The 15,258-nt window shown below is 33.5% G+C and overlaps 1 protein-coding gene across 1 annotated transcript in view; it reads left to right on the plus strand.

The window, feature by feature from the left end:
* Positions 1 to 1,014: 1,014 nt before the first annotated feature.
* The window catches only part of LOC108916195, a gene marked incomplete at its 5' end in the record, with an annotated part of 51,831 nt that continues 37,587 nt past the window's right edge, over positions 1,015 to 15,258 (plus strand). Inside the window, 4 exons of the mRNA XM_023455921.1 lie at positions 1,015 to 1,226; positions 2,998 to 4,725; positions 6,878 to 7,291; positions 15,169 to 15,174. Of these exons, the coding sequence (XP_023311689.1) occupies positions 1,015 to 1,226; positions 2,998 to 4,725; positions 6,878 to 7,291; positions 15,169 to 15,174 (2,360 nt within the window). The remainder of the gene's footprint in view (positions 1,227 to 2,997; positions 4,726 to 6,877; positions 7,292 to 15,168; positions 15,175 to 15,258) is intronic.

Genomic DNA, 15,258 nt, shown 5'->3' on the forward strand with positions numbered 1-15,258 from the left:
CTATTGTTAAATGCTACTATGGTGGTCTAGAGGTAACGGGCTCGCTTTGGAATCCAAAGGTTCGGGGTTCGAATCTCAGACAGGGCAAGACTTTTTTAATTTAAATAAAATTCGAAACCAACTTTAAATTTACAATCAATTGCAGCCCACCTCTCTCCTTTACTCCGATCTCTATTGCGCAAACGTTTAAATCTAGACATTTGAATTTACCGCCAATTTTATTGCCGCACTCTGATTGATCAAACAACCTATCGTTACTCGATTTTAAATTTACCGCCAATTTGCCGCGATCTGATTGGTCGAGAGATGTGGCCAATTTGAATGCTACGCTCTGACTGGTCGATGGGCGTGGCCTAAAAGTGGAGTGGAGGGGGTAAAATTCACCAAAAATTTGCAATCTGAACCTTCATAAGAAAATACATGGGATTTTGTCACCGTACGCCCCTAGCTTATCTACTCTCGTAGTATTTTGAGGCGTTGAACACGATGCCATTAGTAAAATTTATCCACGACATCGATATTTTTCATAAATCCACTATTTGTGTGAAAATTAGCCAAAACTGATTTTTTCCTTAATTTTGTTCAAATATATTTTTTGTATTATTTTGGCCAGATTTCACTCAAATAGTGGATTTTTTGAGAAACATCGAGATAATGGGTAAACTTTACTAAAAGCGTGGTGTTCAGTGTCTCCAAATGCTACGAAAATGATAGGTATGTATATCTGGACAATTTCTTCGGATTGATATGTGGGTCTCTTGGATTTACCTATTCTACTCACGTTTTTTCAAGATTCAGATTAAGCGAATTTATTTCAATTAATTGTAGCAAGTACGTAATAATCGTTCATACCTAAATAAATTTGTTGTATTTGCATAACTGTAAAAATGTTATAATTTCATAGACAGATTAAAAATCGTTTTCTTCCAATATAATATTAATGACCATCATCTTGTGAAACATAATTTCATGTACCTACTTTAATTTCTGTAATACTAAAAAACATTATTTCAGTTGCAGTTATGATTACCTTGTAATTCTGGAGAACACAACAAATGTTAGTACCGCAAACCACTCAGTTTTCTCTAAGCGTCTCTGTGGGGACTGGAGCTCGAAACTCAAACTCTTAAGATATGTGAGTCAAAGTTCTAGATTGATTTTAAGATTTATATCGGATTATTCCCATCATTTTGGAGGTTTCAAAGCTCGAGTTTCAATGGAAAATGGTAAGAACTACAAATATTTTTTAATTTCTTTAAGTAATTACCTAAATTTAATAATTGTTAGATAGACCCTATACATATCTATATGCCTACACGGTGTTCCGGTACTTGATACAAAAAAGTCGACTATAAATAGATGAGGTAAAATTATATCAGTTATATAAATTTTTTTCATACGGGCCTTTGTCAACAAGTTAGGGGTCCTTAAAGGAGAAAATTAAAAAGTTATTTTTATTTACAGTCTCTAAACTTTTAACTTCAGCATGATAACACATGCGTACAGCTTGTTTTTAATGTTGTAAGTGAAGCTTCATTACGTACTATGCCTAATGGTTAACAACCCAGAATTTTTTGCATAAATGACGATCTCAATCTGCTTGCATCAAAAATAAATTCCCTGAAGAATTTGCCAACGATAATGTCCTCTTGGTTCAATTCGGTAAAATTAACCGTTTAGGAAATATTTGTGATTTTGTCATAGTGCGCGCCATTATTCCATGGCTAGAAATTGGCCTCAATGATTTGGGATCGAGGGGGATTATCCCTCTTTATCCTGCCTCATCTCGTGTAGGCCTGGACAGCCTTCGTAGGTGGGCCCCATCCGTCGTCTACCCCGACCTCAAATGCGGCCGGTGTAGGCGCTTTGTGGGACCTCATTTTGTCCTGGCTGGGCCCCGCCGGCTAGGGCCCTTTCTTCTGGCGCTCTTCTTGCAATGCAAATCAAGCGGAGCCTCCACCATTTTTTGTTTTTAATTTTTTTATTGGACATAATTACAATGTTGAACCGTACATATTTTTAAAATAAGAGCCTTACGGTCTGCTAATGTATTTTTTCACTAACACAATTTGACAAACACTTTACACAACACAAAAAAAATATAGATTTCAATGTATTATTATGAAATCTACCATGAAAAAAATTAGTGCGATTGTGGAAGATGCTCGGTATCGTCCAGACTAATAATTAGTTAATTTGTTTATAAGGCCATAACTTGTAAACTATTCAACTTACCGATTCCAGATTTCGTGTCAGTTATTAGACAGTGATAAGGAATGAGAGAATGCGATGCCAAAACGTTCTGGTAATAATAACGCAGTTTATAAATGTTTAATTCAAAAGTCATAAATAAACTTCTTCTGTTTATAAATTTTGTTCTAATCAATATTTTTTGACGCTCGAGGGCTAGTTTTGCAGGTCTTTTGAAGATGAAAAAAAAAATACTTTACTGAAAAACGTGAATTTACGTAAGTCATTGTTATGACTGTGGAAAATAATATGTTATTGTACATACTATTTAGCATCTATAGTGATAAATTCAGCTTGCCGAAACAAAAAGTCGCGTCCAACTCTATATTTTCTGGCCTATATTAGCTTCATTTACGGCTACTTCAATAAAGAAATCTGACATAACATTTTCTATTTAGAATTTCAAGGTTTGTCAAATTATGTTAAAAAAATACTCTGTTGCCATTTAAAAAAATGTCGTTTTAGTAGCTACTGCAGAAATCTGGCAACACCGGAAAGAATTATTTATAAATTTTCTTAATCAAGTTATTTCCTACAACTTTGCCAACTTTGCATTTGGAAGTACTAGTCTATCACTTCAAATAAAAAAGTTGGCCTGTCAGGTTTTAAAAAAATAGCACTGTATACAATCATGTAGTAATTTATTGGCAACAAACAAAATATTCAGTGCTTAGGATTTAAAAGATTTCGATTACAACTGATACAATTGTGTATTTTCTTCACTTTTTATTCATTTGTCATTTGCAGCAGTGCAGTGTGCTGATGACCGCCTGTTAATGTTCAATAACTTTTGCTACCTTATTGTAAGTTACCCAGAGGCAACTTGGGATACATCTCAACAAATATGCAGTGGCCTAAAAGCAAATTTAGCATCCATATTGTCGCCTGAGGAGGAAACATTTATAACAGCCAATATTCGTAAAGCAACTGAATATCGCACCAGTGCTTTATATTGGTTAGGAGCGAGAGTCGAAAATGGTTACGATTTTAAATGGACTGACGAAAATGTTATGGAATACTCCGGATGGTTACCGGGACAGGTACCAACGAAAAATGACATAGGCAAACATTCTAAAGGTAGTCGTTGTTTAAGTTTGCAATGGATACAGTCTCCTACACATCTACTGCCAAGCGGTTTATACTGGAAAATTCAAATGTGCAATTCCATGGGTGGTTACATCTGCAAAAGACCGCATCAACTAGTAGAACCTGGTTTACATTTTAATAAAATAATAAGCGGCACAGAAGGTAAATTAAGCACACCCAATTATCCTGGACATTATTATGACAACTTAGACTTTTCTGTTAAAATTTCTGGTCCTGTTAAAACACGATTGGTGATTAAATTTGAAAAAATCGACATTGAGTGGCAGATAGAGTGCTTGTACGATTACATTGAAATAAAATCTGTGTACAAGAACCTTAAAAGACTAAATAATGCTGTGAAATGGTGTGGATCTTACGACACCGAAATGAATCGTTTTAATTTTGTTTCAGAAACTAACGAAGCTGAAATATATTTTCACTCTGATTACTCTATATCAGGTAGTGGATTTTCACTAACCTGGTACACAGTGGATGTATCGGCATGTCCTACGCAAACACTTACAACGAAAGAAGGCATATTGATGACTCCAAATTATCCACATTTTTTATTGGCTCACTTAGATTGCTCCGTAACAATTCTAGCTCCGAAAGGAAAAAGAATATGGCTAGAATTCTTAGAGCTTCCATCAAATAAAACGTATAGTGAGTTTGAGCTTAGAAACAAACATAATGAAGACGTCGTTTTTGAAATAAATCTAGGAAAACAATCTTCAATTTTTAAACCTTTTCAAATAGAGGGACTTATTACCGATGGAACTTTTGTATCGACAGAAGAAAAACTAAAACTAAGATTAAGGACTAGTGATCATCCTCAAGGCAATGGATTTCGCGCTAGCTATAAACTAACAAGTATTGTTAAAGAAGAGAAAATTATTACGTTTAATAATTATACCTCGGGCACTTTATTACACTTAAATTATCCAGATATTCCACCGGCAAATGTTGATTTCGTTCAACATTTAATAGCTCCTCAGGGAAGTATAATTTCTCTAGAACTGTACTACGTCAAACTTAGCGACTCTGAATGTTCAAATGATGATGGAGTTATTGAAGTTTACGACAACTACTCTGATACAAATGGAACTTTATGGAAATTATGTTCTGACAAAGGAGAGGAAACTACGCTAATGACACCAATTTATATTTCATCATTTCTAAACACTTTACACCTAAGGCAGAAAAACAGAATTACAGGAATTCCACTTAATGGGTCATTACGTATTCAAATGGACGAAAATTATAAACATAAATTGATCAAATATAATGGGAGAAGTGTAGAGTCATGTAATCCTAACCCCTGTCAGCATGGAGGAAAATGTTTAATGAATAATCGTAAGAGATATTGTCAATGCATAGGCCATTATACAGGTAAATATATTTTATATGTGTATACATACGACGTGTCTTAAATTGTTTCCAAATATTTTCAGGACAGATAGGTTAAAAAACATATCTTTTTTATAAACTTTTTCCGAAAAAAGGCACTGGATATCATATATTTTTAATTGTATTAAAAACTCTTCAAGATATCTTCTTGGTATGTCTTGCATAAAGGGTAGTTTTAAGGGAGACTGGTACTATTTCATTCCCAATATTTTCATGTGCATGTTTGTCTTGATAAAATTTTTCAAAAAATGTTTATTTTGAAGTCGCTAGAGAAACTTTAATGCGTGTACCTTAATTTATATTTGTCTGCTTTTTTCAATGTGACATGTTAGACAAAACTATTTTCATAAAAATAATACTTGACCGATCTTGTTGGGGCAAGGGTCGATTACATACATCGTTATTTTCTTTGTTTTTCATAAGCGGTTTTTCAAAAAACCCAAATAAAAAAGAAAAATATGTGACATTTTTGCTGCCAATGCCTATACCTAGTCCCCTTAGATTATTTATTATTTTTAGACTGAATTTGGGATTAAAAGAGAAATTATTTATTTGAGGTGTATATGATAATTGAACAATTGCAAAATTGTGGAAGATAACTGACAATTTTGAAAGTTGTACGTTGTTGCTTTTCCCTTACCCCTCGGAATTTGAGACATTTTGTAACATTTAATGTCAACATATAAAAACATATTTACACATAAAATACAACTATCTGAATATCCTAATGATAAACACATTTTAACAATCAAAGTAACTCAAAGTTAGCTACGATCCAAATAGAATACACGCAAAATCAGGGACGAAAGTAAAAATTTTGTCTCAGCCTATATCTCTTAGGTTACACCGGCACAAAAAAATACTCGAGTGCGAAGATGTAGACTCTGGTAGTACTACTTATTTTGATGCGAATAACGCAGGCCGACAAAATTTGGCCGGCCGACCCTCTGACCCAGAAACTAGAATGTACTTTTCCGAAGGATTTAGCTGTGCTCAATTCGAATCCGAGGTCCAAATCTCTCAATTGGCTATGGTTTTCAAGAAATCCTAACCTAAATGTCAAAATCGCGATTTTATATATATATATATATATATATTTGAGGCTATGTTACATGGATAGGTAATTTCCTAAACCTTTAATGGGGTCGTAACTTACTTTTTAAAGCGCACTTGGATTTAACTAGAGCCAACTGAGAAATTTGGACCTCGGATTCGAATTCAGTGCACCAAAATCCTTTCCGAAAGTATATTCGTGTTGTTAGGTTGAAATTTTGTCGGCCTGTGTTATTTATATTTAAAATAGTAAATTTTCGATGAAAAAATAAATGCAACATAATTTTCGAATCATAGTAATATTCATTCCTTAAAACCACATAAGACATACAACATGAATGAAACATTTCAAGAGATTTTTCAGATGTCACAAAAAACATGATTCCCCCCTTAAAGAGATATATCTCTCACATTGTCCATTGAGAAAGTTTATGTAAAAAGGTGCCCTTATTATTTGATGCATTAGCGGTCCTGAGAACATCGGAATACAATTTACCTGTACACGCAAAAGTTCCGTTGTATGTCCCGAAATATGTTCTAAATTAAGGTTAATAAATGGAAAAAAATCATAGAAAATCACCTAAAATAACATAAGTGTTTTATTTTTCTACGCTTTAAATAGGTATTTCAAACTTAAACAATTGTGCATAGCCTTCATAAAACTATAACTATAGTACAAATACATTTTTATACAGTGATATAAATAATAACTGTAAAGAAATAATCCACAGCTGTAAGTAATTTTCTTTGAAAAGCATATTAAAAAATCCCAACTGTACTTTTTGTGGGAACAATTTGAGAGTATACAATTGTTATCCATTAGATAAGGCGGCCGGAACTCAAAATTTATATGAAACACGGCGTGGAGCGGCCTAATAATACTCTAGTCGAATTAGACCCTAAAACCTGAAAACTTGAAAAAATTATTAGTAGACATTTTATTGCACTTCATGAATGTTTCAGTTTTAAAAAGTGTGTTGAAAACTAAGTCGTTTCATCTTTGTATGACTTTTTTTGGGTTTTTAGTCAAATAATCATCATTTTCTCTTTTTCACACTTTATAATTTAAGATGTTTTTTAGGGTTATTTTGTAGCCTTACAAAATGCGAATTAGAACCATGTGCATTTGGCACCTGCGAGCTTACGAAAACCAGTTACAAATGCCATTGTAAATCTGGATATATGGGGTCCATGTGCGATCAGAAACGTAAGCCTTGTGAAGGTAACCCATGCGAGGGTCGAGGAATATGTATAGAACGTGGAGATGGTTTCCTGTGCCAATGCCATGCTTGGTGGGAAGGACCTCGATGTGAGAAACGAATGTTAAATATTCCCTACAAACCGCTCAGTGAAAGAATGCTCCATGAACCTTTCTGGCTAGGACTTATGACAGTTTTCGTTGTTCTGGGCGTAATAGGCTTGGTATGGTGTGCGAAGCGGCACTTTCCGGAAAAGATCGAGAAGTTGTTAGCAGAAGAAGACAGCAGAAATAGAAGTAGGAATATATTGTCATTTAATTTTGGAAATTTGCTCAAAAAAACTTCCAAAAAATAATAATTGCTAAATTAAAATAAGGGATACTTTAAATCTTTTATGAAAAATATAAATATTCAATATGGATTTCATATAAAAATTCGATAGTTTCAACGCACCTAATTTCTTGATGTACTATGAACTGTGAGTAAATACAATAATCAGTGACCTATAATTTTCAATTAGGAACAACAGGTACCTAACAATGAAGAAGATACGTAAGCTGAGCAAAGAATATCAAATATATTTATCGATAAACCAGTTGTATAATTTAAAGATAATAATAAATACCTAGCATCTAATGAAAACCGCATATTTGACATAGAGAAGTGGAAAGTATTGAAACTTAAACAAAAGTTCGTACATTTTTCGAAAAACGTAATACATTATTTGATAAGTTTAAACATTCATTTTAATTTTACATTTAATTGTTTTTGAACTGTATTATGGTTATTTTTTAAATAGTTAAATTTGATTAACTCTTAAAGGGGATCTGTTACCTATAGTTTAGAATATATATAATTTTCCCTCCGAAAAATTTATTTTCTTTTTTAAGAATAAAGTAAAAACATCAGTTTTAATTGAATGTAAAAGTTAAGAAACAACAAACAGTAATAATACAGTAATAATTATTATGAAAAAATTTTAATTCAACACCATGACAGTGCATGACTAAACAGTGAACAAATTTCTTGTCTCATAAGAGAGAGAAAATATGAAATAATTATTCCTCAGAATTTTATTTTTGTTCACATTTGCTCCAAAAAAAGGTGCTCCTAAACCACCTTTCAACATTACCACTATCAAAAATTAAGATACTTCAAGTCTGTCACCCGGCAGGTTGACAGGTTGCTAAAAACGACAGATATAAACTCCCTAAGGATCATTTCACAGAAAACCAAATCAGTCCAGTCGCGTCCATGTCACGTTATTGGATCAACAAGATATATAATGTGTCCCCGAATGGGGTATCGCATTCTTGTAAACCTTTTTATTGTTGATTTTTCGAGGAAAAGTTATTCTTGATAAAATATTTTGCTTATCTTGCTTAAAATACTCAGGGCGTCCAAAAAATTTCAAAATGTGAAGTTTTCCTTAAGCAAAGTGCCTTTAATTTCTGTTTTCGTCAAAAATTGTATTTAACAAAGTTGTTCAAAAACTCTAGAAATGCTTAAATACGGGGTTTAATCAGAACAGAACAATAATCACATTTTGCAAATAAAAACACCCCGCAAACTATTTTACATACCTACCTTATAATTACCATGGATTTCCTTATCAATGTCAAAGTCTGTCCACGGAATAATTTTTATTAATAATGCTAACCAAGGGGCAATGAATTTATCTTATTAAATGTTATGGAATCGGTAATGTTTCATATCGATATACAATACCAATTTTTAATGAGACGTATCCAAATGTAACTGCAACTCGTACACTAGTTCACAAGCTAATTTTAAAATTAGATATGATGTAAAGAATATTAAAAGAATACAAAAAGAATACAATGATAACGATGCTGCTACTGTTGTAGTTATGGACTCTGTACAAGACAATCCAAAGATATCACTCAGGAAAAGGTCAGAACAGGTCAGCAAACATAGATATTATATTCAAAGAAAAAGTATACAACAAACTCTATCATTCAAATCAGTGTTTAATCATAAATTCCTTGATGATTGTCGTTTCGACTTTTGTTTAACAATGGGTGAGATACCGATTGAAAACAACTTTCATCACAATATTTTATTTACTGATGAATCAACATTTATAACTAATGGCGTGGTTTCCTTCCAAAATTGTAGATACTGGGCTAAATATAATGCAAATTTTCGATTGATAACTAATAATCAAAAATTTTAAAAAGTAAATGTCTGGTGTGGTATCATAAAATAATTGACTCTTACCTTTTAGAAGAAAATCTTAATCTAAATTCGTATTTGGAAATTTTCAATAATATCGTTTTGGAAGAACTAGATAGCGTAAATTTAGAGTTTAGAAGAAAACTAATATTTAAATAAGACGATTGCCCTGCACCTTCCACAATTCTATTGAGAAACTGGCTTGACGTTCACTTCCCGAACAAGTAGATCGGATGCTATGGACCAATACCTTGGTCTGCACGGGCACCCGACTTGTCCCCATTAGATTATTTCTTATCCGCATACCTAAAGCAAAAAATATATTCAAACGGTTTTGACGATTACATTGATTTACTTAAGCAAAAATTCAGGAAGTTGTTGCCACCATAAACGAACAGATGATCTCGTCTGTGTACAAGGAATTTAAAAAAAGATTAGAAAAATGTGTATTACTTGGAGGTTTACAAGTTGAATAGGTCTTGTTTCGTTGTTGTTAATTCCAGTTCTAATTTGATGTTTTTATTTTTTAATTAGAAAAAATTTGAAATTATTTGGTTTGCAGACTACCGTGGCAGTTGCTAATGGTAAAACAAATTCCGGACTGGTTGCCACATCGACGGATTAGATTTCTTTTCAAAAACTCGAAAACTTTCAGAGTTACTTCTGGAAAATAGAGCGATATGTCTCTCGCAACGTCAGGAAACCTATACTGACGACGTGGCAACTAAGCTGGAAATTGTTCGACCAAGCTATTTTTATATTATATTAAATTTAAAATAAAAGTTTACTTATTTTTTACAATTTATGTCTGCTTTAAGTAAGATAGTTAACAATCGCGTCTTCATATTTACAAAAAATGTTATTATTGTTCTTTTCTTACTAAACCTCATATTTAAGCATTTCTTACGTTCTCGAACAACTTACAGTTTTTAAAGAAAACAAAAAATTAAAGGCACTTTGCTTAGGGAAACTATCACATTTTGAAGGGAAATCAATTTGAACACATTAAAATAACATTCTTTCTTTCATTTTTTGTCTTATTCTTTAAGGGATGATTTTATTGTCACATTCAATTCAAAATTTAAAAAGTCGTATGTCGTCGTGAGCAGAATCGAATTTTTTGAACGACCTGTATGTTCTATTGCATATTTGATTACTCCCATGGTTTCCCAAGATAAGCAAAACATTTTATCAAGAAAAATCAACAATAAAAAAGTTTACAGTGCAATACCCCATCCGGGGACACACTGTTTATCCACTAATATAAAGCAGAGATAAGAATTTTATTTAACACTAGATGATGACTTTATTTCAACAGCAAATTATTTAATTTACGTAAAGTAACTATGTAATTTCAATTCACTTAACGTTCATTTGCAATTGAGACATTTGAACTTCTCACATTCAATCCAATCACGCGGAGACTTCTATTTATTTATTGATTTTCATTAACTTTTTGTAATATGGAATTTTTTTATCTGAGATAAATTGCTAATCTCTCGTCATGTGAAAACGCAGTCCTGTAATTTCTATTTTGTTTCCTAATAGCTTCATGAACTAAATTTCATAAGTTAAAAAATAGGTTTGGACTAATTCCAAAGATGTTTTAACTTTGTTTTTCGTCAAACAGATTTGGAAATGCGTGAAATAAATGATCCGAAAAAAATGTCTGAAAATTACTTTGAATGATATCCAGGAACTTTTATGTCCAAGTTTTTGAAAAATTCATCTGATTTTAAACTTCTAGACTGATGCCATACTACTGAGACATACAACAACTATTTGATGAGCGTGTTAAAAATGGTGACTGATAAAAATTAAATATGTCAAATAAAGGAGCCTCTAAAATCGTTAATTTAAACTGAATTGTGTACCCAGTTATTTTCCTAAAGCAGTGTCGCTATGTTACTAAAATAACAGTGGACTTAATACTAAAACTCATTTCGTTAGTCTATTGTTGCTAGTGGGTTTCATATTACAGCAATCCCCAAGATCTGGATTAAAGAACACGTTTTTAATTCCGAATTATTTTCTGATGATTTTATAGATACCGCTGTGATTTGTAATGAACCAATACGTCTTATTTAATGTTACCGACTATTATACAGGGTGTTCCAATTAAAACTTCCCACCTGAAAAACAACGGAATAAAAAAACAAAAAAAAAATCTGAGACGTCGATTTTCTTTTCAAGGGGGGCACGTGATGGCGAAAGTGTTGGTGTCTTGAACAGGGGCGTAAAATATCCTTAAACTTTAAATGGCACCCTGTGTTGAGTGACACCTCATTTTAAAGCTTTTTGAATTTTGCTCACGACGACATACACTTTTTAAATTTTGGTTTGAATATGACAATAAAATCATCACTTAAAGAATAAGACAAAATATCAATGAATGAAAGAATCTTATTTTATTAAATGTTCAAATTGGTTTCACCCCGCTTCCTTACAATAATAAAATCTTAGTACCACTTTCGAACGAACATTTCGAAGCATTTCGGGCGTTTTCTGATGACATTTTTCAACGGACAATTAGCCGACGAAGCTCCTCAAGTGAGTTCGGTCGTATTGCATAAATTTTCGACTTTAAGTGTCCCCATAGAAAAAAGTCTAAGGGCGTTAGATCTGACGATTTGAAAGGTTAATTAACAATCAATCAATCAATTTAACCTCTGCGTCCTGTGCTTTGGAAAGTTCTGATTAAGAAAATCAAATAGCTACTGCATAATGTGATGGGGCACCATCCTGCTGAAACCACCCATCATCTTCTGGCAAACCGTTGTCATTTTCCAATACTTTCACAATCGTCGGGTAGATATTTGTTTTCAGTAGATTCAGTAGATGTTTCCATCCAGATTTCTCAGTAGGAAGAAATGCCCTATAAGGTGGTCTGCCAGTATGCCCGCCCAAACATTAAATTACCTCGGATGCTGCGTATGAGTTCCATGAAAAATACGTAGATTTTCATCATCCATTAGTACAAATAATTTGGATTTGGATCACTGTAGTAGGCGGCAATCCAGTTGGAACGTACGTTCATCGGGAAAACAGATTGAGTACAAAAAATTTGCATTCCTTCGAGCACGATCACTCATTTCTTCACAGAACTGCAAGCGGAGATCAGGGTCGTCTTCATTAATTTCTTGTAGCAAATTAATTTTGTATGGGTGATACTTATGAATTTTTAAGATTCTGCGGAAACTAGGTCTAGATACAGGAATTCCTGAAGATTCCTAAGACTCAAATTTGGTTCCATTGCGACATGACCCAGAACAACTCCCTGGTTACCCTCGTAACGTACGATCTGTTCACGTTGATGCTTTCTGTTTGCAACGGATCCAGTTTCTACAAATTTATGCACTAAATCCAGGACATACCAATGCGAAGTGTTTCTGTCAGGATGACGATTATTAAAAATGTGTGCTGCCTGACGTGCAGTCATTATTTGTGCGGTATAGATGGAAGCGATTGTGCTGAAACTGAACTCACCCTCAAAAGTGTCCCGACGCGACACAGCGATCCTCCTTCACCAATCTAGCGGATGCAATATAGTGGATCTTCCGATGCAGCATAAACAGCGAAACAGCGAAAAGCGGGAGCGGGTTATTTTGAACAACAGAGACAGCACAGAGGAAAAAACACTTGTCGTTGACTTTTTTTCTTGACGTCGGTAATTTTGTTCAATTTCAACAACTTCTTTTTTTGTTCATGACAACCGCGGATATATAAAAAAAAAAACATATATTTTCAAACGCTCTAAACATTCTGCCCACCGAAAAATATACATATTTTTCATAAACTAAATAACTCTCTAAATCTAAGCAAAAATTAAAAATATAAAATTATATCTATAAAACAGACTTTAAGAGGTTGGTAAAGGACAGAGCTTTACCAGTGGTCGTTTTAGAGTTCCCCGTTTTGTAAAAACAGTAGCAACTCGTGCAATACCGTCTGAACTGGTATGTAATGACTCGATTCGTCGTATCTGCCATTTCAGCGGTGGAGATGAGTAATTTTTTATCGGCACCAAAGTGCCTGGCATGACAGGAGAAGACATTGGTTTCAACCATCTCTGACGCTGTTGCAGCGTATGTAAATATTCTTTATGCCACCTGGCCCAGAAATCTTGGTGGAGGCGTTGCAAAAGTTGCCATCGATTTAAATAATTCAATTTTAGATGTGACAGATCAGAATCAGGAAGAACTGTTAGTGGTTCAAGCGTCAAAAAATGTCCCGGAGTTAGAACTGATGAGTCTTTAGGGTCAGAACTTACCGCACAAAGAGGGCGGGAATTTAATAACGCTTCTATTTGGACAAGTACAGTATAAGCTCTTCGTAAGTTAGAATCTGTTGTTCAATTACTAGATAGAGATGTGTCTTCACTGATTTGACACCTGCTTCTACTAAGCTGGCGAAGTGAGGCGCAGAAGGCGGATTAAAATGCCAATCAAGAGCTTCGCACTCTGCAGCAATTTTTATTAAATTTTGAATTTGTTTGTTTCCACTTACAAAATTCGTTCCGCAATCACTGTAAATCTTAGAACACCGACCTCTACGAGAAATAAATCGACGAAAAGCTGCAATAAAGGCTTCACTACTTAGATCGGATGCAAGTTCTAAGTTCGCTTTTGTAGCGAAACAGACAAACACACATATATATTATTTGAAACTTTTAGCTCCACGAACTTTACCTAACGTAGTTAAAAAAGGTCCTGCATAATCTAATCAACGTAAGAAAATGGTTTAACCTTACTAATGCGCATCTCTGGTAAATTTCCCATCGGTGGTTGAAAGGTTTTTGGTGCTAATCTCCAACATTTTTGACAATTTGTAACTATTTTTCAAATAGCGCGTTTTTGAGATAAGATCGAAAAATGTTGTAATAATAAAAACTGTAATGTCTGTACACCTGGATGTAAGTAAGTTATATGGAAATATTCTATGATTAAAACTCTCAATCGACTATTACGTGGTAAAATAGCGGGATGTTTTTGATCATAAGTTAGTTTAGAATTATAAAGCCGACCACCGACTCGTAAGATACCTTTGTCGTCAATAAAAACATTTAATTTTCTAAACAACTTTGATAAAAGCTGGCCTTTTTGTAATTTAGAAATTTATTCTGCGAAATGAAAATATTGTTCATTTTTAACGCATAAATAAAGCGCTTCGTTCAATTCAAATATGTTAAGAAAGCCAGTTTTCTTTGCGGTTTGATGGCGACAGTTAAAAATGAAGTGAATTACATAAGCAAGAATTCTTTTGATTTTTGGCAGCGACGAATAAGTTTCTAGTAAAGTAGTGATAAAATTGGGTTGTATAAATGTATGTAAAGTGATTTTTCTCTCCTCAGAGAGAACAATTGGCACTACATCGGAATTATTACAATTTTTAGAAACTGGCCAAAGGTGTTGTGAACATTTTAACCAGTCCGGACCTGCCCACCATAACCGATTTTTTAATAACTCGGATGGTAAAAGTCCTCGGGAAGCACAATCGGCGGAGTTGTCGGCTGACTTAATATGATACCAGTGAGCGGGTGATACCAAATCTTGTATTTGAGATACACGATTAGCAACGAAGGTTTTCCATCTATGTGGAGAGGACTGTATCCATTGTAAAGCGATAGTAGAATCTGTATATGCGAAGATTTTAGAAAATATTAATTTGTTTTGAAAAGTATTTAAAACAAACGATATTAGCTTCGCGAGTAAAAAAGCAGCTGAAAGTTCCAAGCGAGGTAATGAGATTTTTTTTAAGGGTGCGACTTTTGATTTAGCGGTTATGAAATATGTTTGAAAACTATTATTTTGTTGTACTCGGAAATAAATAACACCAGCGAAACCCTTTTCAGAAGCGTCACAAAATGAATGTAATTCACATGATTGATATGTATCTGGTAATATACGTCGTGGCATATTAAATTTTGACAATAAATTAAGTTCTGACTTATATTGTAGCCAATTTTTGCAAATTGAAGTCGGAGGTTGCGTGTCTCAATCAAGTACAAGACTCCAAAGTTGTTGAATAAAATGTTTAACGAAAAATGTTATTAGAGTTAAGAATCCTA

This window comes from Anoplophora glabripennis, unplaced genomic scaffold (genome assembly GCF_000390285.2).
Source record: "Anoplophora glabripennis isolate ALB-LARVAE unplaced genomic scaffold, Agla_2.0 scaffold1023, whole genome shotgun sequence".
Taxonomy (NCBI): Eukaryota; Metazoa; Arthropoda; class Insecta; order Coleoptera; family Cerambycidae; genus Anoplophora; species Anoplophora glabripennis.